We start from the raw sequence: 22,948 nt of genomic DNA, 5'->3' as shown, positions 1-22,948 counted from the left end.
TTGGATAAACATCTTCCGCTCTAACTACTTCTTTTCCTTTTTTCCTTAAGAGTTCCATTTTCTAATATCAAAAGGATTTAGCTTAGGTCTTCTATTATTATTTGCACTCAAAGTTAAATTTTCTAATTTATCTAGCAAGGATGGTGGAAGTGATGAAGATGCGTTATGTAAAACTTGGTTTATTTCTGCTATTTGTTCTTCCACTTGATCTAATTTTTCAGCTAAACTTAAAACTAATTGGATAATCAAATTATTTTGCCTAATGGGAATATTACTACTGGATACTTGTGTTGAAAAATCTGTTAATCCTACTGGTTCTTTATCTAATTTACTAATTTCTTTCAAAACTTGAATATATTTTCTGCTAGTTCTAGAATCTGTCATTAAACTAATAATTTATCTATTTTATTATGCAACTTATCTACTTGTTCACTCAACTCCTTTTGTACGAATTGAATTTTTTGAACTTCTAATTTTAGTTGTTCAACTATTTCTAATGGCCTAAGTTCTACTTGCTTTGACTTACTATCTATGAGGTCAACAAGCTCTTTTATCTCTCTTTTGCTAGGAAACCTTTGAATATTTTTATTATTATCTTCTAACTGAGATGTAATATAATCTAAATTTTGTCTAATTATCTTTATGGAATTTTTCTGAAAATGTTCTAACAACTGGTTTAACAAATGATTATGTTTATTATTTTCTAATTTTATATTTTATGCTTGACTAATAATAAGATCTACAATATTATTGGCTTGCGGATTTTCTTCACTGTGCAAAATATGATTATGTTTTCTTGATGGAAAATAACAAACTAAACTATTTTGGTCTAAAATTATTTTTCTTTTTTGAGGTTCACTAATTTCTAAATTAAGATAATCTATCATAAACTACAGTCTACCATTCTCTAGAGTTACAGCTAACTGGTTTCTAAAAAACTCTCTTTCTTCCCTCAAGGTCTCCAAAGCTTGATCTGTTGTTCTTTTTGCTTCTAAAACTTTATGCTGCACTTCTGTGTTATTATATTTACGAATAAATGAAGGATGTTCAAGATAGCCAAGATAAAACTTTTGCTTCTTCAAAGTACTGATAATTCTTTTGGATATATATGTTAATCTTCTCTTTATGCTAGTTATAGTTGGATGTCTAGGACAATAAATACCTGGTAATTGTGGTTGACAAGGTCTACAGGGACAATAATATATGTTGTTCATACACAATAAACAAATATGATATCAGTTGTATCAATGATTTCTATCCTCAAGGTACTTTACTATTATGCTTATATTATTAAAATGCTAAACTTGGCTCTGATACCAAATTCGAAACGCATGCTCAGTTAAATAGTCGGATGACCATTATAACAACTAGACATAGAACCTTGCACATGGAACTCGACATGTTTCAGCATGACGGCCACTCACAGTACAAGTATAAGGCATTAACGGCTGAACTCAGAGGTACGAATAACTCAGAGGTACCCTGGTTAATGTCCAGTTATTTGTATGGCAAACATTCAACTATAACAGAGTGCTCGAACAAAGTATGATCGTCAGTTTAGCAGGTTAATAATATAACCACAATAGTGTTTTCCTGTTTTGGACTAGAAGTCTAATTAAACAAACACACTAAATAAGGAAAAGAAAACTTACTTAAGACTTGGAGATTGCTTGAATATGTACACTTGAACTTTTATTGATATATGGAATGTTTACAGAGATAGTTGTTTACAAGAAAGTGATTACAAAGAAGTGTTTATAAGGATGCTATGAAGGCTACGAATGCTTGAGTGTATGAAGTGAGTATGGTGTTTTCAGATGTTGAGAGAGGTGTGTGGTATTCAGGTGTGTTCTGTATGGGAGGAAAGGCTCCCTTATATACAAAATCTAATTCTTCAAAGACAAAATAACATTTCATCTATTTACAATTTTTTGAATAGTGACAGCACATTGTTTCTGAAAACTGTCAGCACTGTTTCTGAAAGTTGGTTGTCTTGTCTTTGCTTGAATGTCATGTGAATTTATGTTGTCTTGGTTGCTGTAGTGTTTGCCACATTTTCTTTTGCATGTGAATCTATATTGTCTTGGTTGTTGCAATATTTGCCACATATCCTTTTGCATGCAAATGCTTTCTGAAAATGTCAATCTCCTTTTTCTTCTTTTGGATGTATCCACATGAACTTTGCATAAAACTGACCCAATCTTGTACATATGTGTGAAGGGTAGGATCGGCATTTTTGAAAAAATCTGTCCTGATGATTAAAAGTAAAGTTTTGAGGGTGTTTTGGTTAGTTTTCCATTGATACAATGCTATCAACTTACCTTCTCGACACAACCAGTTGATTACCACATTGTACGAAATCAAATTTGGCTCCAAACCCTTCAATGCCATCGATCTAAACAGTTCAAATGCCTCATCATTCCTCTTCAACTCACAAGAGGCTTCAATCAACGTAGTAGAATTAAGATAATGCCCTTGATGTTCGGAGTCCTGTAAAATCTTCTTTGTGGCTCTGAATTATGTTCCACTTGTGCCCACATGATCATAGTGACGAGCATTACAAGAATATGTGTGTGTATGTGTCTTTGAGTCAAGCTCAAACAATAATTAAATAGGCACAAGGCTAAATAAATAAAATACCAATGAAGATTGACCTACTCGCCCACTTGCTTAACAAACTCAACGAATAGAACGTCACTATCACAGTCTACGGCCAGCAATACTGACAACCCACTATTATCTTGATAAAAAAAAGGAATGAATTCCGGATCATACAAAATTACCATTTTGCCCCTCATTTTGGAAAAGTGCATAAACCGTTTATTGCATGTCTGATTTACGTCTCGTTCACTCATGTGTTTGTAAGAATACGTACTACCTAGAAAGACGAGAAAAGAAACAAAGAGTGACAAGAACTTAGATGTCCGTAGGAATTCTACTTAAGATTTCCACTTAGCCCATCAGGGGCATTTTTGTAACTTCCCAATGTTAATGAATAAAATAAGATTAAATTAGGGACGAGATGTGACATATATATTCAATTTGCTTACACAAAAAACTTTGATTATTTTGGTTTTTTTTCCTTTCTCATTTCTCATTTTTAAATTCACTTTAGTGATTTGGGATGAAGTCCTAACATAGTCTTAAACTTAACAAAAAGACAGATGGCGTTAGTTAAGTATGGTACAACACACTATTAAGTCCAAGGACTGAAAATACCTGGTTCAAAAACTAAAACTAAAACTAAATTAAGAGTAAAGTTCGATACCATACATTTAAGCCCATTTAAAATGATGGCCATAAATTAGTAATTTAACTTAACGCTGATGAATTGCACGATAATGGCTATCAACGGCTGAAATGCTTTGTAAGTCTTCACAACCTTTGAAATGATGGATATGGCCACCAGCTGGTCTCATTTTAACCAAAAAATAATAATAATAATTAGTAATTTAACTATTTTTTCGCGGAGGCCAATTTGGTAAGCCGTCGTCTCCCAGCTCGTTCTCAGTCTCAACTTTCTTTGGCTCCCCTCCGTCAGGTATCAGGTACTTGGCTCAAAATCTTCTGGGTTTCGCGTCAATTCACTCTTCTGTTTGCAAAGTTTTAGGTTTGACAACCTTGATTTACATACAAATTTACACACAAATACGAATGCACTCATTGATTTCAACATTACTATTCGACAGAAGATGGCATGGAGACAAATGTTATTCTACACCAGTTCAAGTTCAATATTGGTACCATTTTCGACAGCCGGGTTCGCCAGGTTCTCCACCAAATCAAACCCCTACCTAGGTAACCCTAAGATTTTGGCTTTCAGGGATTGTTGCCCATGGTTGAATTTTCCATTTTTCTTTGGTATCCAGGAAAGTTCTGGATTTTTTTTTCTGGGTTTTTCGAATTCGCTGATTTGCATTTCTTGAAGTATAATAGATCCAATTTTGTTTCTAGTCTCGTTTGGTATCTGGGATTGGATTAGAAGGGAGAAGTCTGCTTTGTGTTCATGGACGGAGCCAGGAACATTTTTTGGTGGGGGAAACTTGGAATGATGAAATTAAATTAACAATTTGATACAATGCTATCAATTTATTGTCCAACAGCATGATTTTTGGTAACTGGTGTTTATAAAGGTAAAATTGTAAACCATTAGCTAATGGGAAAAGTTACATGGCCAAGAAGGGAGAGAGGGTAGGAAAAGTATAGAACGTGGGAGGGATTTTGAGTTGGGTGTTAGATTGCGACTTCATTTTTTTAGTATATAGGAAATTATATTTCTAGTTCGATCATTTTTCATGGCAGAAGAAGTTGAGTTATATCCAACATAGGCTACCTCCATCCTTGCATGCATAATGCTCTTTTAATCATCACCTCGACCTTTAATATACCTTGAACGATAGGAGTTATCCAAGCCGTCCCAAATCTAGGCATGAGACGAATTTTGGAAGCTGAAAAAAGTGAAGTGGAAAGAAACGGGAAATTAATTTAGGGTTTCTGTCATGCTGTATATTCAGGTTTTGATAGATGGAAATGAAAACTTTCTTGGGCAGTGAAGAAGGAATGGTTAATGAGGTTGGTCTTGCCTGTGTTGCCTCGTTTGTTTGATTTTTAAGAAAGTTGGGGGATCTAAACAGTGGCAAGTCAAATATTGGGTTTTGTTGTTCGATGCTTCTTGTATGTAACTATCTATTTTTGGTGAGGAACTTTTTTCCACTACTGGAAATCAAACTCGGGTTCTGTTCCGTGCCTTTTCTTTGCAATTATTGCTGCTGTATTTGTTTATTTGCTTTGCTCTTCTCTGGTGCTAAAAGATTTAGAATCTTGAAGGGAATGAAAAGTGAATATTTTGTGTGCATGGCTTAGCCCTGTTTTGGGCTAAATTGGGTGGTCTACGTTTTCTTATTTCAGAATATCAAACATTTGTAATGAAATTGCGTGGCTGTTTTTCTTGCAGTGAAAGTTGGGATACCAGAGTTTTTGAATGGGATTGGCAATGGCGTGGAGTCACATGTAGCCAAGCTTGAATCTGAGATCGGTGACTTCCAAAAGCTGCTTGTCACTCGTACTCTCAGGCTGAAGAAACTTGGCGTTCCTTGCAAGCACGTAAGCAATCTCGTGTCTATGACTTATTATAAAGATAGAGAGTTTCTGTTGTTTAATTCTTGCTTGGTATCTGCCTGAGTAATCCTTTAAGCATTGTTGATGAATGAGTGTGGAATAGGCCTGGCAATTCCTGACACGACTCGATAACCTGATACGGCACGATACGAAATTAACAGGTGTTCGGGTCGACACGATAACGAATCGGGTCGTTATCGGGAAACCCGATAAGCACCTGTTAAGATAACGGGTTGGTTCAGGTATACACTAACACGATACACGATAAGCAAAATATTAATTTTATAATTTTATAACCTAAAAAAATACTATAATAATTATATATATTAATTTAACAAAAACTATAATTATATATATATATATATAATATTAAAAATTGGTGACCATTAGATCGGCTTAAATATACATACCATTTAATTTCTCAAATGCGTACAAAATAAATAAATTTAAATCTACTTAATAAATATATATATATACACACACACCATTGAACTTGATGGGATACGAATTCTACGAAACTAATTTCAACAATCCAACCGTCAAACTTTTTGTATATGCTTCAAGATCGCATCAGCAAAAAATCGTAAAAAACAAACATTCAGAGATTAAGTAATGGGACAAAAAATTTCAACGGTTATCAACGAAAAATCACAATTTAACGGTTATTTTAACTCATATTTTGATGATTTTTTACAGTTACACTCCTTGACATTATATGAATACAATAAATGAACTCTATCTTCAATTTAAAATATTTACACCAGTAGATACCACAAAATCTTATGTTATACTTAATGAAAATATGAATAAACTCTTAAGTATTAGTGAATCTATTGTTTTGATGGGACACGCATTCTACGAAACTAGTTTCAACGATCCAATCGTCAAACATGTTTGTATATACTTCAAGATCGCATACGCCAAAAATTGCAAAATACAAACATTCAGATATCAAGTAACGAGATAAAACTTTTCGACGGCTATCAACGAAAAATTACGATTTAACGGTTATTTTAACTTTGATTTTGATGATTTTTTTACTGCTACACTCATTGACCTTATATGAATACAATCAATGAACTTGATCTTCAATTTAAAATATTTATACTAGTGGATACCACAAAATCTTATGTTATACTTGATGAAAGTATGAATAAACTCTTAAGTGTTAGTGAATCTATTGTTTTGATGCGATACGCATTCTACGAAACTAGTTTCAACGATCCAACAGTCAAATATGTTTGTATATACTTCAAGATCGCATACGCCAAAAATTGCAAAAAACAAACATTCAGAGATCAAGTAACAGGACAAATTTTTTTGACGATTATAAAGAAAAGTCATCATTTAACGGTTATTTTAACTTCGATTTTGATGATTTTTTACAGCTACACACTTTGACCATATATGAATACAATCAATGAACTCGATCTTCAATTTAAAATATTGACACTAGTGGATACCATAAAATCTTATGTTATTCTTAATGAAAGTATAAATAAACTCTTAAGTGTTAATAAATCTATCGTTTTGATGGGATACACATTCTATGAAACTAACTTCAACGATTCAAGTGTCAAACTTGTTTGTATATGCTTCGAGATCGCATACACTAAAAATCGCAAAAAACAAACATTTAGATATCAAGTAACGAGACAAAACTTTTCGACGGTTATCAATGAAAAATCACGATTTAATGGTTATTTTAACTCCGATTTTGATGATTTTTTACAGCTACACTACTTGACCCTATATGAATACAATGAATGAACTCGATTTTTAATTTAAAATATTTACACTAGTGGATACCACAAAATCTTATGTTATACTTAATGAAAGTATGAATAAACTGTGCGATGGCAAGTGCCTTCGCCCATGAACGGTAGGTCTCGGGTTCGAGACTTGAGAGCAGCCTCTCCATAAATGGGGGTAAGGCTAGCCGACATTCACCTCTCCCAGACCCTGCGTAAAGCGGGAGCCTTGTGCACTGGGTACGACCTTTTATACTTAATGAAAGTATGAATAAACTTTTAAGTGTTAGTGAATCTATTGTTTTAATGAGATACGCATTCTACGAAACTAGTTTCAACTATCTAACCGTCAAACATGTTTGTATATGCTTCGACATCGCATACGCCAAAAATTGCAAAAAACAAATATTCAGATATCAAGTAACGGGACAAAATTTTTCAACGGTTATCAACGAAAAATCATGATTTAATGGTTATATTAACTCCGATTTTGATGAGTTTTTACAATTATATCCTTGACCCTATATGAATACAATGAATGAATTCGATCTTCAATTTAAAATATTTACAATAGTGGATACTACAAAATCTTATATTATACTTAATGAAAGTATAAATAAACTCTAAGTATTAGTGAATCTATCGTTTTGAAGTAATACGAATTCTACGAAATTAATTTCACATATCCAATCGTCAAACTTGTTTGTATATGCTTCAAGATCGCATACGCCAAAAATCGCAAAAAACAAACATTCAGAGATCAAGTAACAAAACAAAACTTTTCGACCGTTATCAACGAAAAATCATGATTTAACAGTTATTAACTTCGATTTTGATGATTTTTTTACAGCTATGTTGTTGTTGTTGTACACTCCTTGATCTTATATGAATACAATGAATGAATTCGATCTTCAATTTAAAATATTTACACTAGTGGATACCATAAAATCTTATGTTATACTTAATGAAAATATGAATAAACTCTTAAGTGTCAGTGAATCTATTGTTTTAATGGGATACGCATTCTACAAAACTAGTTTTAACTATCCAACCATCAAACATGTTTGTATATGCTTCGAGATCGCATACGCCAAAAATTGCAAAAAACAAATTTTCAGAGATCAAGTAACGGGACAAAACTTTTCAACGGTTATTAACGAAAAATCATGATTTAACGGTTATATTAACTCCGATTTTGATGAGTTTTTATAGCTATACTCTTTGACCCTATATGAATACAATGAATGAATTCGAACTTTAATTTAAAATATTTACACTAGTGGATGCCACAAAATCTTATGTTATACTTAATGAAAGTATAAATAAACTCTAAGTGTTAGTGAATCTATCATTTTGAAATGATACGAATTCTACGAAACTAATTTCAAAGATTAAACTGTCATACTTGTTTGTATATGCTTCAAGATCGCATACGCCAAAAATTGCAAAAAACAAACATTCAGAGATCAAGTAATAGGACAAAATTTTTCGACGATTATCAACGAAAAATCATGATTTAACGGTTATTTTAACTTCGATTTTGATAATTTTTTTACAGCTACACTCATTGACTCTATATGAATACAATGAATGAATTCGATCTTCAATTTAAAATATTTACACTAGTGGATACCACAAAATCTTATGTAATGATAATCAATGAAAATTGAGGATTTTGTAAAAGGAATAACATGCAAACTTTGAGTTCTATTAGCAAGGTTTAAACTTTTGAGAAAGGCTTCACAACCTTGAAAATAAAAACTACGTCATTTTGCATATCCTTGCACATTTAATATTTTGTAATAGAATAGTAGTGTATGGATGTTTGTTTATTAGGCTCTTATTTTTTAGGTAGATGTAGTATTTAAACGAAAAATGTGTTTTAATGTTTTGAAGTAATATTTATGTGGCAATGTGTGGTATGTGCAAATTTAAGAAAAAAAATATTTTTTTCTTAACGAGTCATAATGGGTCATAACGGGTCGGGTCACTTTACCTGTTGGGTAAAGTGACCCGATTTGTTAAGGACCCGTTAAGATAACGGGTATGACACGACACAATCTGTTAAGATAACAGGTGTTACACGAAAACAATACGAACACGACAGACACGACCCGTTTTCCAGGCCTAGTGTGGAATGAGTATTGTGCGTCATTTTTTTAAAAGAGAGAAAACGATTATGAGGAATGTGTAAATTTGTCAGTTCATTTTCATTAACTCACGTTTCAACAACAACAACAACATAGCCTTATCCCACTAAGTGGGGTTGGTTATATGAATCCTAAAATGTCATTGCACTCAGCTTAAAGAAATTGATAGCCGGTTTCTGTTTTGCAGAGGAAGCTGATCTTGAAATACACTCACAAGTATCGGCTAGGACTTTGGAGGCCTCGAGCACAACCCATCAAAGCCTAGCTAGTTTAGGAGTAGCATGTCCTTTACACAGATTTTTGTCTGCTGCAAATTGTGGCTGTGGCATACTTAATGTATTTGAGCGTTGAAAGAAGAGTTTTGCTTGATTTATGTTCAAGTCGTTCGTATCCTTTATTTAAATCTCATAATAATGATCATTAGTGGTTTAGTGTCTGATGTACTGGAAGATGTTCAGTCCATAACGTAGCTAGCCAGTTGAATATAACAAAATAATTTGTACCACATTTAGTTACAACGTTGTCCGTTACATCTCTCACGTACGTGGAGTTCACATGCCGCAGAAACTCATCCTTGATATGCTAGTGAACTAGGCGAGCCATTTGGAAAACAAACGTCATTGGACTCCAACGTACGTGGAATTTACTCACCGCAGAAACTCATCTTTGACATGCTAGTGAACTAGACGAGCTATTTGGAAAACAAACGTCATTGGACTCCATAGCCGTGGGTCCACAAGCATGCCTAGGACAAGCCTATCCACTTAATTTAAATAGAATTCATATTTTTAGGCCTATTTATATGTCAAGTTTAGAGTCTTTAAGGGAGGCTGAACGTTTTTGGCTTAAGAGCTTTTGGCGATAACACGACACGTAAACAACACAAAATAACAGGTTTCGGGTCAACATGATAACTAATTGAGTTGTCATCTAGTCACAATAAGAATTCGTTAATAATGGGTCCTTAACAGGTTTACACGAAGGTAACACGTGGGTAATCTGTTTCGACATGTTAAGAAAAAAGTTATTTTGATGATTTTAATTTTTTAAACCACTAAAAAAACTTACTATAAAATACAATAGGCATAGTGTATATGTATATATTGTATATTAAACATGTATTATTATTCTATGACAATTTAAAAAAATTAAGTTTTATTTATTTATTTCTTTTTATAGGTAAAGAGTGAGATTAAAAAACTATAGAACACATTAAAAATAAAAGTATCAAGTAATTTAAAAATACCAAACACATTAAAAATTATAGTAATTAATTTATAAGTGCGAAAAATGTGAAAAAAAAATATGTAAAGGCTCATGATTGCATCCGCTACGCTATGAGTATGGGTATATCGTCGTTTGAATTTTTAAACCCACACAAACCCTCATAAATAGTATTTTTAAGTGAGTTTCAAAATAAATAAAATTCATAATCATTAATGTACAAATTCGTCTTTGGCGAGAATCAAACCTAAAACCTCTACTTATGATGTTATGTATGCTTGCTTTGAATTTTCAACCACTGATTTAAAACTATCTATATATGTCGATGCTTAATCACCGTTAGGAGGTTTAGACAAGTAATTGAATGCAATTTATGTTTGAATGTCACCCTGAAATTGGTTAATGCTTCTTGTGGTTTGGAAGTTGTAAGTTCACTTAAGGAGAATATCACACTCTTAAGTATTCCATGGTTTTCCAAAGTGATTTCACAAAACTTAATGAGTTTTGGATGTTTATATTTAATTTGAATGTCATAGAGATTGCATGTTAGATATATATTCTAGCTTGAATATCACAAGTTGAATATGCATAAGGAAAACCTAACCTTCAAAACTTGTATGTGTTAACTCATAAGTAATTGACAAGACTACGTAAGAGTGTTAATGGTGACAGATAAACCCTAGTGCTTCATACACTTGGTTTTAGGGTAGTGCTTATTAAAGGCAAGTATCTTTAAAAACCACCCCTAATAGAAAGTAGCAGCGAAAAATATTCGCATCCCCCCCCCCCCTAGTTTAGTCAGGCAAGCTCAAGGAAGAAGTCAGGCAAAAGTCCACGGCCTAAGCACCTGAGTGGATGTGACGCAAGGTTGACAATTAAGTGGATAAGAAAAGAAAATCAAAATCAATTGACAGTTACTTCTTCATGCTATTGCATACAAGCAACTCTTTTTTCCTTTCTTTTTAGTTTTTGATGGGCCATGCTAAACAACTCTTTTTAAATACAAAGAGGAAAATGATTTCTGCACTCCTTCCGTACACTGTTTATTTTCTGTCTGTTGATTCTCCTTTAATTTACTTGATAAAAAGCCAAAAATAAATAAGGGATGAGAGAGAGAAACGAGTGTCGAAATCACTTCCCGAATCAATAAGACGGTGAGCATATGCCCTACAGGTTGGCCCAAGTGGTGAGATGTTGGAAAATGATTAGACTGCTCATTGCATGAAAAAGATGAGATAAAAACCTACGAGTGTAGGTATTTTCAGAAATTGGAAAACACCGAATGGTAAATCTTGGTTTTCAATTGATACCATTGCGGAGTTTCACAACACTAAGGCAAATCAAGCATGTTTCAAAGTAACTAGACAGATACAACGCATCTAAGGAGTTGAAGAATATCGTAACCGCCCATTTAGGCAAAACTAACTACAACTTTACACTTGAATAGCTACACAGCATTCCAACCGGTAACCAAGATTTCGCACCTGCATTGTCCGGGATGTTTCAACCCCTCTTCACGAATTGGCCGGATGGGTCACTTAACGTGTGCGCCAAACGGATTGTAAATGGCCATCTTTCCGAACATCCAAATCTTGAAAATCAATCATCGGGTGCACCACGTCTATTCCACATATCGCACATATCATTTGGCTAAAACACGTCCATAAATAATGCTTTATATCTTCATTATGCTTTTACAAACGTCCGGCTGGACACACCATGCAACAATTTCACAAACCCGAGGAAGCTTAGCTTCCCATCTGTGTGCTTAATCCAGTCATGGAGAACCACATGAAGTGGAATGGAAGGACCAAGCCCAAGTTCCTGAATCACAATTTGGAGAGAGTATGAACAACAGTAGTCTCAGTCCAGTACATTACTGATAATACAGAGCCTTGCAAATCTTTCGTTTCTAGAGTGCGTAAATTAAAAACCAAATCAATATCAAAATCCTGGCATAAAGGGCGGATGCTATGAGAATGCAGATGCATAGGATGTGCTAATATCTTAGAAATTAAAAAATCTAGGAATAAATATGCTATGGGAGTATGACCATTCAATTTCAGCTCAACTTTAGTTTGGTCCCTTTTCCATTGTTTCAGTTCGATCTTTCAAATTTTTTAAGTGAAGTAATATGATCTTTCGTGCACCATAATCATGCTTTTGTTATCAAAAGTTATTGCGGTCCATGGTTTACTGACATAATGCATTGACTGCTGATATGATAACAAAAGTCAGTCATAGAACATATGCAGTTGAGCTGACCACATTGCTTCAATTCAAAATAATAGGACTTGCCCAAAACAAATGTAAAAAAACAAGACCAAAGTGTAATTTGAATCAAAATTTAAGCACCAAAAGTACAGTTTGGCCAGAACTCTACTTCTCCCTCCCTACAGTATTCTTTTAACCAAAAGTATGTTACTTATGAAATGTAACTAGTAAAACAGAAAGTTTAAGAAATGTCAGCAAGTCCAGTTCATAAGTAAAATACTATATACTAAGAAATCGACCTTATGATTACTAAGCTTCAAGTTAATATATACAAGTCTGCAAAATGTGGCATTAAAATTTCAACTTACCGAAGCAAGTTCTTCAATGACAATCGCCCTGTTGCCATCCTTCTCGAATAGTTCATATGCACATTGAGCATGTTGTTCCCAACGATCAAGTGCCTCAAGCTGATGGACACTTAATGCAGCTGCACAGAACTCATCAAAATCCATTCTTCTGTATTGAAGTGCATTTAACTGTCATGGGAGAAGTACTAACCAGTAAGTACTTTTATAACCTATTGAGCCTAATACCATAGAAATATTCACGAAAGTAACCAAGTTATTACTGATGAAATGAGATCAGGAATGCGGGACTCCTTCATTGCGTCTGTAGCATTTTTCATCAGGACCTGTCCAGGAAAATAACAAAAAAAAAAAAACACACTAAATATTAGCTTATCTCTCTGTGAGAGAGAGAGAGAGAGAGAGAGAGAGAGAGATAGCAACCATTCTAATATTGTCAAGAGTTATAGTGCCATTTTTGTTTGGCTCCAATAGAGCAAACTGTTCCTTGAGATAAAACAGTTCATCCACAGTCAATGTCTTAGACAAGGCCTGTCACATCAATTTACAGAAATGAAACGTTAAAAGACTGATTAACTATATCCCAAAATATAACGTTTAAAAAAATATACAAAACACACATACATAAATAATTCAAAACACAACTATGCAAACGTATAGAAGAATAATTTGGACGAAACAATCATCAAGCATTAACTGATAAAATCTCAGAAGCCCCTCTTATTTCCTGTAATTATACACATGACCGTGTAGAGAAAATATGAGAACAGATAATCGATGCTTTTATTGAGTCATTATTATTTAAAATGGAATACTAATAATTACCTTTCAATTATATATTTTTTAGGAGGTACAAACCAAAATCTAATTCATCAAGAAAACTAACCCCATCATTTGACTTGATATACAAAGTTCTTAAGACCAAGAATCTGATTCAGCATGCAAAATTCGAGAAAAAGTTCTCACTCTCGTTGGTGAAAACATATACACACCCTTAAAGCAGCCTTCCGAAGGGATGATGATCTCATATAAACCTTCATGAGTCTAAATACTAAAATATCAAGTGGCACTTTCACGTCATTATAATTCCGGATCCAAGGATGACCTGCAAAAAATATAAGAATTTAAGGCAATGACTCAGGAAAAAGATGGCAGAAACTTAACAGACTATAGACATAGAAAACTCACTTAGAGCCTGAGCTGCTGTCATTCGTTTCCGAGGGTCCTTGTTCAATAAGCGTTTGACAAAGTCCTTTGCTTCAAGAGATAAAGAGGGCCAAGGTGCTTCATCAAAACTGGGATCAGCTTTCAAGACCGCCCGAAAAATCCCAGACTCAGTCCGGGACCAAAATGGACGGCTACCACATAAGAGAATATATGCTATTACACCAATACTCCACACATCAGCCTCTGTACTATAAGCTCTATGTAGAACTTCGGGTGCAACATAGTATGCACTTCCAACAATATCATTCAGCCTCTCGTCTGTAAGACAGAGTATTAAAACCTATCCAAAATCAAAAGACCCAGATCAATAATAAAACAAGTTAAAATAAGAAAGGACAAACCTGGTCTGGCAAAATCTGACAAGCCAAAGTCAATGGCTTTCAACTGGGAATTCTCATCTTTGGTGGTATACAAAAAGTTCTGATAACAAAAAAGGAAAAATAGCATTAGGTTAACATAAAGAGAATTAGATTTAGAAAGCGCAACCGACAATAACAAGTCCATCAAGTATAAGATAATAAAAAACTTCCATGAACTTCTAGCTTTCATGATGATAAATACATATCAAGGTATCTGATGGAGTAATATGAGTGGAAATATAAGCCAATTAACTAGTTTTGAATTTTTAGGTGGAATCCCTACACTTCCCACATGAACGCCACTTCAACTAGCACATAAGATAAAATATTGAACAAGGAAATGTGGTTCAGGAGTCAGGTTATTTCTTCAATTGTTCAAAAACACCTGCTGTAGAAACAGCCAGTGTGGACTACTAATTCAACTGTCACTAAAATATTTCCCTTTCAAGCCAAACAGAACATAATGCCACCTATATGATTAAACTAAAATTTATCGGATTTAGATAACCATTTTGTGTGTGAAGTTTTCATTTCACCTAGCCTGGAACAAAGTGCCAATTTCTTTCCCTTGTTAGAATCTGGGAATCTGGGAACCTAAGGGGTGAACTGAGTAGTAATGACACCCAGCAACAATCTATTGATAGATTGTATGAGATTGGAGGCGCCTAATAGTACTAAATATACTAAAGTAAAAAGATTTTTGTCCAGAAGACAAATAGGTTTTGTCCTGCTACATGATGATGTTTAATCTTAGTCCAGGAGACATCAACCATGTATACATACCAATCATTTTAAACAGTCGGGTTTCTATTGCAGTCTGTCTGCCGTATAAAAGTAACCATTGGTCATGTTGTTCAATTACTTGTATACAGTATTGGGGGTTACCGAATGTGCAGGGACACACTTAAATTTAAATTGAGTTTGTTTCCCTTCTAAACAGAATAGTGCACGCAAGTTTAACCAGCCTCATTCAGTACTAGAAATTTTGAGCAACCCCTTCATTTTGTCACTCGAAGTATCACTCAAAGGGGTATCTTTGTCCACATTGCCCACACCTGGATCTTCATTAAAAATGTAAGCTTCAAACAAACATCTCATCTGCTAATTAGATGAGAAGAAAAGTAGAGAAATGTTTTTCACCTCTGGCTTAAGATCCCGGTGCACCACGCCCTGGAGATGACAAAATGCGACAACATTCAGTATTTGCACCATGACAGTCTTCGCATCATCTTCTGAGTATTTCCCGCCCCTTCAGAAGTAACAGATTATTAAGTTAGTAGCAAAAAATATCAGCATCTGAAAGTCCTTATTGAAGATATCTAATTTATATACCTTGAAAGTATTCTATCTAAAAGCTCTCCACCTTCACACAACCTGAAATGTTAAAAAAGATGAATACCATAAAGTTAGATCTTTAAGAGAGGTAAGAAATCCTCCTGTAAATTACATAAAGGTCGTACCCAGTGCACAAGGCTCCCGCTTTACGCAAGGTCTGGGAGAGGTGAATTACATAAGAAAAAAAATATTAAAAACAAACAACCGGACCACACAACCATACCAAGCTTAGCAAAATTATAACTTTTTACCCGGTGAATCACTATTACTTATGAAAAAGTAAAATGAGATGTAGACTTAAATAGGAATTCAATTTTTGAACTTACTCCATTACTATGTAGACATTATCACTGTCTTCAAATGCATCATAGAACTTAACTAGATTGCTATGTCCAGTCAAGGCTTGCAAGATCTTGACCTCCCTTCTCACATCCTCGATTGCAATAGCAGTTGTCATCTAACAACAAACAATACATTGCTGTTAGAAGAAATCATAACAAAAAGACAAAAAAAAAAAAAAAAAAAAAGCATTAGAAGTCAAATCAACTACCAAAGCCACCACATGTAACACAACATCTCACAGCAATACATTATTGTGACCCTCTATACATTTCTTTAAGTGCTTCATATCTTATGTTTCCCCTCCAAATTTACTCAGGGAACAAGAAAGTCAATTGTATACCGGTATAACATCACTACTTGTGATCTTGTACTTATTTTAAAGGCAACTCGAGTATTTACCTCATCCAATTTACATTGTTCAACATTTATAATACTCAATTTACTTTTGTTGATGCACAAAATCATTGAGACTTTGGAACAACATAAAATGTCAAGTTTGTGACCTTCGCTCGGTTGCTTCAGTCACTTACTGATGATAATGTGTAAAGAGAGATAGGGAAGCAAACACAAGATGTACGTGGTTCACCCTAAGTCTAGCTATGTCCACGGAGTAGAGGAGTTCTCATTAATAGTGAAGGGTTTACACAAACACATAAGTTTAAGCATAAACATCATTGGTGGGTTCTAATGACCATTTTAAGAACAATAATGACATTAGGGATTCATTGTAGGAGAATGGTCTTCTTTTATAGTTGAGGAGTCTCCAGCTTTTGTTCGCAGTTGATGTGGGACTCTATGAGCTTTATTCTGACGTTGACATGTGTCGTGTTGTGATTAGCCTCCTGGTTGGGGGAAACTCTTGTGCTTCGGCGGGGTGCCTCAGCAGAACCCCTCAGTGGATCCCTGAAGGTATGAAGTTGACCGATGCTTGGTAGTTTCGGGATTGGTCAAGTATGGTACAAACAACTTTACATGAATAAATCCACACACTATTGTTTACAAAGAAAATTCCCAGCATATGAGGCATGCTTGATGTTTAATAAAACTACAAAGTTGTCACCTTGTGTCCCTAAAAATTTACTTATTCCCCCTCTTTCTTTTACAGGGGACTTTAGGGAAGAAAGCGTAGTCCAGAACTAGAAGTCGTCATCTTTTATTCTTTGATGAGAGAGTGGGTAGATTGAGTCAACCTCCCTGGATTAGTGTTGAGTCCCTTAAACCCTTACCACTGGTTGGACATAGATATTTATAACTTTGTTCAAAAGAATATACTGCCAATCATATAGCTTCAATTATTGGTGAACCACCTCATGCTACATGATCATCAGACACAAAACAATACAAGATTAAGTTCAATGTTTCTTGCCTCTTGCAATAAGCGTCTTACAATCTGCTGAGGCTTCTGATGGTTAACCATCTAGAGGGTCAAGATTGTGAAATGTGACCCACCAAAAGCTTTCGGTAGTTTGGATGACTATAAGCATGGTTACTACTGGCCATTATCGACCGGCTGCTGTATGATCTAGTTCAATTATATACCCGTGGGAAGGCCAAGACCACAATTTGGACCATGACTTTTGTCAAAGATTAGGTCCACTCTCAACCATTGGACTGTATGCTTTGTTTATCATTCAGAACGAACTGTCACATCTTAGGTATCGACTAAGTATTATATGGCTGAGAAGCCATCACACAAAACAAAACAAACAAAAAAGTCTATTATTCCTATTCCCACTACATGGAATTCAATCGGTCACCAAAGATCTGCATTTTTGAAAGGAAAAACGTACTTCCATTCCAAAATGTGATTTGAACATAAAATATCCCAACTTGAGTAGGCAAAACCTGGTGTAAACTATTCAGGTGGATCAAGACCTAGTTTGGGAGTGAGGTGCTTAAAAAAAAAGCACCCATGAAAAAAAGCTGTGAGGGTTTTAGGTGTTTGGTAAACTGAAAAAAAAGGGCTTATTTTGGAAGCTGCTGTGAGAATAAGCTGAAATCAAAGGAAAAAGCTGAAGCTGCTATTTGCAGCTTTGGAAAACTGGCTTTTTTTTCAAAGCACACGGAGCTACAATGCTTCTTTAATGAAAAGACTTACTATTAGACTGCTTTTTTTTTCCAAAAGCACTTTTACAAAAAAGTTTACCAAACACTCTGCTGATTTATTTCACAGCCGCTTATTCTCACAGCACAGCCGCTTATTCTCACAGCACCTTTTTTTCAAAGAACAGCAATACCAAACCAGCCCCAAGTAGGCCAAGAGATCAATACCTATTATTGACCAAAGTAAAGCAATAAACAAACAACTTGGTCACTTTACAACCCTTTCACACAAACTACTTGTCTTAGTATATATTTCTTTCATTTAAATAATGAATAATATTTCCTATCTAGAACAACTCCACCACAGTCAATTGATATGAATACCTGACGAGATCTTGCAAAGATCTTCCTTGTGCCGCATTCAACCTCAAAGGACGTCTTCGACCTTAATCAGCCAAGAATTAAGTTTAACACAGTCACACTGTAAAACCACCACTCCCTGGCTCCCACCCACAACACAAAAAACAACAACAATAACAAAGATTCAACATTGGCCTAAGGTCTCAGGTTTTACTTTTACCTTGAAGAATGACTAAAATACAATAAATAAAAAAACCCACATTTTATCAACCAAGATTAAGCAAATGAGAGCAACAAAAACCAATCTTTACAAACAAAATATAGATTAACCAAAAATCATACATGCAAATAAGAGCATTAGGCCAAACCTTTGTTTTAGGGATGACTTTCACAGCGACCTGTTGACCCTTAAACTCCCCCTTTTTGTACCTAGCAGAGCAAGTATACCCAAAATGCCCTCGACCCAATTCGTCCCCAACCTCCAATCGACTCGTAACCTCCTTGGAGAACCCAAACCTCTTGTCCAGCTCAACCCCATCTTCCTCCTCTCCGTCCTCCGGTATCGCCACCGAGGCCGATGCCTTTTTGCCCAGACGCCGTGCCAGCACGGCCTTGATGTGCTTCGCCGGCGACGGAGGCGGAAAGGGTCGCCGGAAAAACCGGCTGGGAGTGGAAGTTGCGCTCTTGCTCCGCGCCGGTGACGACTTCTTGAGGTAATGGGCGGGGCTGGGACTGTAGAAGGGGTAGAAGGGGGACTGGGAGTGGGACTGCCGTGAAGCGACGTCGTCTTTGTGGTGAGGGGTGTGGGATGGGAGTGATTTGGGGGTTTGGGAAGGATTGTTTGGGTCAATTGGGTCTCTGGGGGAATATGGGTTCTGCTTTGGAGGTTTCGAAGTGCAGGTTCCCATGGCGGATTTGAGAAGGAGTGAGAGAAAATGGGTGAAAGATTGAAGCTTTAAGGTTGAAAAGCTGCTTAATTCAATGGTTATGGTTGTGGCATTGTGAAATGTGTGAGAGTGTAGCTCTAGCTCTAGATCAAGCTCTAGGTTTCTTTGTTTGTGAATGCTTGTAGTTGTTGTTGTTGCTCCACTTTTCTTGTGGTGTCTAGAGAGAGAAAGAGGAGAGAGAGAGCAGGGGATGGTGGAGCTGTTGGAGTTAATAATAAAAGGCAGGAAAAGGTGTAAATGTGCACAGAGAGAGAGAGAGAGAGAGAGAGAGAGAGTGGGAATTTGTTGGGGACGAGGACGATGGGGGTGACTGAGGGAGATTGCAGTGTGGGAGTGAGCTGTAGATTGTAGTCTTCTGTGATCTCAGTAGCCACATGGCAAGCACATGACTCTTTGGATTGTTTTATTGTTTTTTGGTAATTTTGTTTGTGAATGAATTCACAGTAAAAACGTGATTTTCACACAATTTTTAAATTTTTCGCTTGATTTGTTTTTTATCATCAAATTAAATAAACAAGAAAAGCATACAAAATAAAAATTTTACACTATTATTTTTGTTTCTTGCTATCAAAATAAATAAACATAAAAAAGCAGACAAAATTAAGTAAGGATGTTTGAGAGATTAAAATCAATGCGTGTATATCATTTTTCTCACGCAATTGGGAATTTTGGGGGCTGGGGGGAACTTGGGATTAGGTGTTTTGGCACTTTGGGTGATGGTGCGCAAGGACAATGAAAGTTGACGCAAAAGACAATGAAAGTTGTAGAAATGGTATAGTCGATGCCTAATTCCCATTGCCATGAGCCTTTCTCTCCGTTTCGTGACAGCCCTTCTCATCGTATTATATGAGCTTTAAATTTCGTCAAGTAGTTCAGCCGCGGGCCTAGTCTTGGCTAGGGTCGATGGTTGTCCCTTTTCCTTTTCGTTTTCCATTTCTTCCATCTCTGTCAGCTTGTTTTTCTCCATGTTCTACTGCCCAATTTCTTCATTCTAGCCTAAGATCATAGAGCCCTAATTGGCTTTCTCATCCCTCCATTCCACAACTATCTTAATCTGCAACCACCTCTTTCGGCTGCACATAAAAATAGACTTAATGATACAGTAAGTCTATCTCAAGAATGTTATATAGGGAAATTGAATCCCAAACGTTGAAGATTTGAGAAAGTATTTCTACATATGATAGAAAAATTACTTTCGTGACCCTTATAAAGAATATGTCACAAAATCACAAAAAGGACACATGTATGGACTTGTGACATGATATCCAAAGGTGAAAAACCATCGGGGTTGTCACTTTAAGATATTTTTTGCGACTTAGTTGGAAGGTGTGTAGAGCTTTAGCTTGGGTGTCCACACCACCACCTTCCTTGTGTTTGCCAATCTCAGCATTGTTGCTTGTGGGATGTATTTTCTTGCTGTCTTCCTTTGCTTTGTGGTTTAGATCTTTGTGGTGGTTGTTGGAGGATGATGAAGCTTTCTTTTTTTATTTTGGGGTCTCGTGCTGGGTTGGAGGTGCTACAGTGGCGGCTAGGGCAGTAGGTTGCTAGGTTTTTGCTATTTTGGTCTCCAATTCTTGTGTTGGGTTGAGCTCTTTTTTGTGCTTCTTGAATGGTTCATTATTATGCTTTGTACTTCACTTGTATTCGGACCTCTATTTATGGAGATTATTTGTGTTGGTATTGAAATTTACCATTGTTAAAAAAAATCCATTGCCATTGATAAAGCATCAAAAAGAAAAGTGACAAGAGTACTTCCATTGTACTTTGCTTAGATATTGAAATGGTGTGAATAGTGTTGTCAACATTGCACTTAAAAACTTTTCATGTTTGGATTTTAATTTATAGGTTTTGCTCAAATTCGTAGCTAAACGTCCGACTCTGTATGTTGATTGACTAACTAATGACTCGTTTACTAATTCATAATCAAATAAGAGGAATTGAATTGATGAGGTGTTGGAATGAGAGGAGTCAGAATTAGATTCATGTTGAAGTTGTTTGTTAAAACCTTCTGGAATCGTCGAATTGAGATAGATTCCATATAAACTGTTTAATGAACCAAAATGAAAATCAATATAATTACTAAAATGCCTTGAGTTGAAATAAATTATTTTATTTACTAATTTTTTGGTTAAAATGGACAAATGTTGGTGGTGTTGGGTTAATGCAAAGGTCAATCTTGAAATTTAGAAATAAGTGAGGGTATAATGGGGAGGAAAAATCCATCTGAGTCCCCTCAACAAAGCGGAATTCAACTACCACCTAAATGTACAGAATCTAATTCTTCCACATTTTGGGTTGAATTCCAAAATTTGTGTGAGTCTCATAACCTTTTTGGCTCTCCAATATTCAGTAAACATTGGAATATTCTGTAATTGGAATTCAATTATGCGTTTTAATTCCGATTGCCTTTATGTAAATGTGCCCTAATTATATTTGAGAGTGTCAATCGCAACTTTAACCATCATCCATTATATCATTTTCATTTATATGTTGATTCCGTTTTTGACATCTTATCTTTTTAAGGTCTATAATGGCACGACCAGATGTTTTGTTTTAACTCTTGAGATTAGATTTTGGGTTTAACATTTTGGTTTAAAACTCAAAATTCGAGAGGTCAAAATTTAGAATCAAAGTGAGAATGATTGAGGTTTTGATTATCATGCTTATTTTTTTATTGATGACACATCATATAGTTTACGTATTCGGTCTGAAAAAATAGTCTAGTTAGCAATTGTAGGGAGACCAAATTTGGAGACTAAATTTGCAAACTAAATGATGTGTCACCATTAAAAATAAACATATTTATCAACGTGTAAGTAATAAATCAATCATCAACTTCCATGTCTTTTAATTTTCAAAACTTTGTCTACAAATTTAGTCTCTCTAGCATTACTTTATCCAAAATCTTATCAAATAAAAAAACTTAAGCTGAGCTCATTGGAGATTCTCTAATGTATATGTGTGTGATACTCTTTTTCTTTCAACGAGGTTAAAGGTTTCAACAATATTTTCATGTTGCAGCATTTCTGCACCATATCCCCGTTTTCTATGTATGTTTTCTTCTTGAATAACAAATATAATATTTTCTTTAATGAAAGAAATCTTCAAAGGTATATGTTTAATTAGAAACCAGCCCTCGCTCACTCTCACAAAATCAATCCTTCCAATCTGCAATTACCATGCACGTTCTCTAATGTATTTGTGTGTAATACTCTTTTTCCTTCTACAAGGTTAAAAGTTCCAACAAAATTTTCATGTTGCTCATGTATGCACCATATCCTCTTTTCTATGTATGTTTTCTTCTTGTATAACAAATATAATATTTCTTTAATAAAAGAAATCTTCAAAGGTAAATGTTTAATTAGAAACCAACCCTCACTCTCCTCTCACAAAATCAGCCCTTCCAATCTGCAATTACCATGCAATTTAAAGAATGAATAATGTCTGGAGATTTTCATTTTTGAAGAAAGTTCAAACAGACTGTCATTTTCCAGGAAAGTTCGAAGAGAGCAA

At 35.1% G+C, this 22,948-nt stretch overlaps 2 protein-coding genes across 6 annotated transcripts; one reads left to right on the top strand and one right to left on the bottom strand.

Moving 5' to 3' along the window:
* Positions 1-3,406: 3,406 nt before the first annotated feature.
* LOC126622051 (uncharacterized) lies at positions 3,407-9,524 on the top strand. Of its 4 annotated transcripts, none has more exons than XM_050290699.1 (4): positions 3,407-3,548; positions 3,690-3,798; positions 4,955-5,103; positions 9,207-9,392. In XM_050290699.1, the coding sequence occupies exons 2-4, from the start codon at positions 3,693-3,695 to the stop codon at positions 9,282-9,284; spliced, it is 333 nt and encodes a 110-aa protein (XP_050146656.1). In that variant the 5' UTR covers positions 3,407-3,548; positions 3,690-3,692; the 3' UTR covers positions 9,285-9,392. The 4 variants fall into 4 exon arrangements, with proteins under 4 accessions (XP_050146656.1, XP_050146657.1, XP_050146658.1 ...); XM_050290700.1 differs by having other exon boundaries at positions 3,447-3,541; positions 9,207-9,524; XM_050290701.1 differs by having other exon boundaries at positions 3,459-3,548; positions 3,693-3,798; positions 9,207-9,524.
* Positions 9,525-11,526: 2,002 nt separating this feature from the next.
* Positions 11,527-19,769, bottom strand: LOC126622048 (CDPK-related protein kinase). 2 transcript variants are annotated; one of them, XM_050290697.1, is made up of 12 exons: positions 18,857-18,996; positions 18,513-18,573; positions 16,070-16,200; positions 15,741-15,782; positions 15,549-15,657; positions 14,391-14,469; positions 14,011-14,307; positions 13,815-13,927; positions 13,246-13,353; positions 13,086-13,148; positions 12,826-12,993; positions 11,527-12,067 (listed from the first exon to the last, which is right to left on the bottom strand). In XM_050290697.1, the coding sequence occupies exons 3-12, from the start codon at positions 16,198-16,200 to the stop codon at positions 11,930-11,932; spliced, it is 1,248 nt and encodes a 415-aa protein (XP_050146654.1). In that variant the 5' UTR covers positions 18,513-18,573; positions 18,857-18,996; the 3' UTR covers positions 11,527-11,929. The 2 variants fall into 2 exon arrangements, with proteins under 2 accessions (XP_050146654.1, XP_050146653.1); XM_050290696.1 differs by lacking the exon at positions 18,513-18,573 and having other exon boundaries at positions 18,857-19,769.
* Positions 19,770-22,948: the final 3,179 nt, after the last annotated feature.

This window comes from Malus sylvestris, chromosome 5 (genome assembly GCF_916048215.2).
Source record: "Malus sylvestris chromosome 5, drMalSylv7.2, whole genome shotgun sequence".
NCBI lineage: Eukaryota > Viridiplantae > Streptophyta > Magnoliopsida > Rosales > Rosaceae > Malus > Malus sylvestris.
Note: the sequence above shows the minus strand (reverse complement) of the source record. Positions and strands in the feature narration are given on the sequence as shown.

Coding starts and splice junctions, on each gene's coding strand:
- LOC126622051 (XM_050290700.1), top strand. CDS start 3,693: ATGGCATGGAGACAAATGTTATTCTACACCAGTTCAAGTTCAATATTG. Junction 3,799..4,954: donor CAAATCAAACCCCTACCTAG/GTAACCCTAAGA, acceptor TTTTTCTTGCAG/TGAAAGTTGGGATACCAGAG. Junction 5,104..9,206: donor TTGGCGTTCCTTGCAAGCAC/GTAAGCAATCTC, acceptor TCTGTTTTGCAG/AGGAAGCTGATCTTGAAATA.
- LOC126622048 (XM_050290696.1), bottom strand. CDS start 19,396: ATGGGAACCTGCACTTCGAAACCTCCAAAGCAGAACCCATATTCCCCC. Junction 16,201..18,856: donor AAGTCATCCCTAAAACAAAG/GTTTGGCCTAAT, acceptor GTTTGTTGTTAG/ATGACAACTGCTATTGCAAT. Junction 15,783..16,069: donor AATGTCTACATAGTAATGGA/GTAAGTTCAAAA, acceptor TTAACATTTCAG/GTTGTGTGAAGGTGGAGAGC.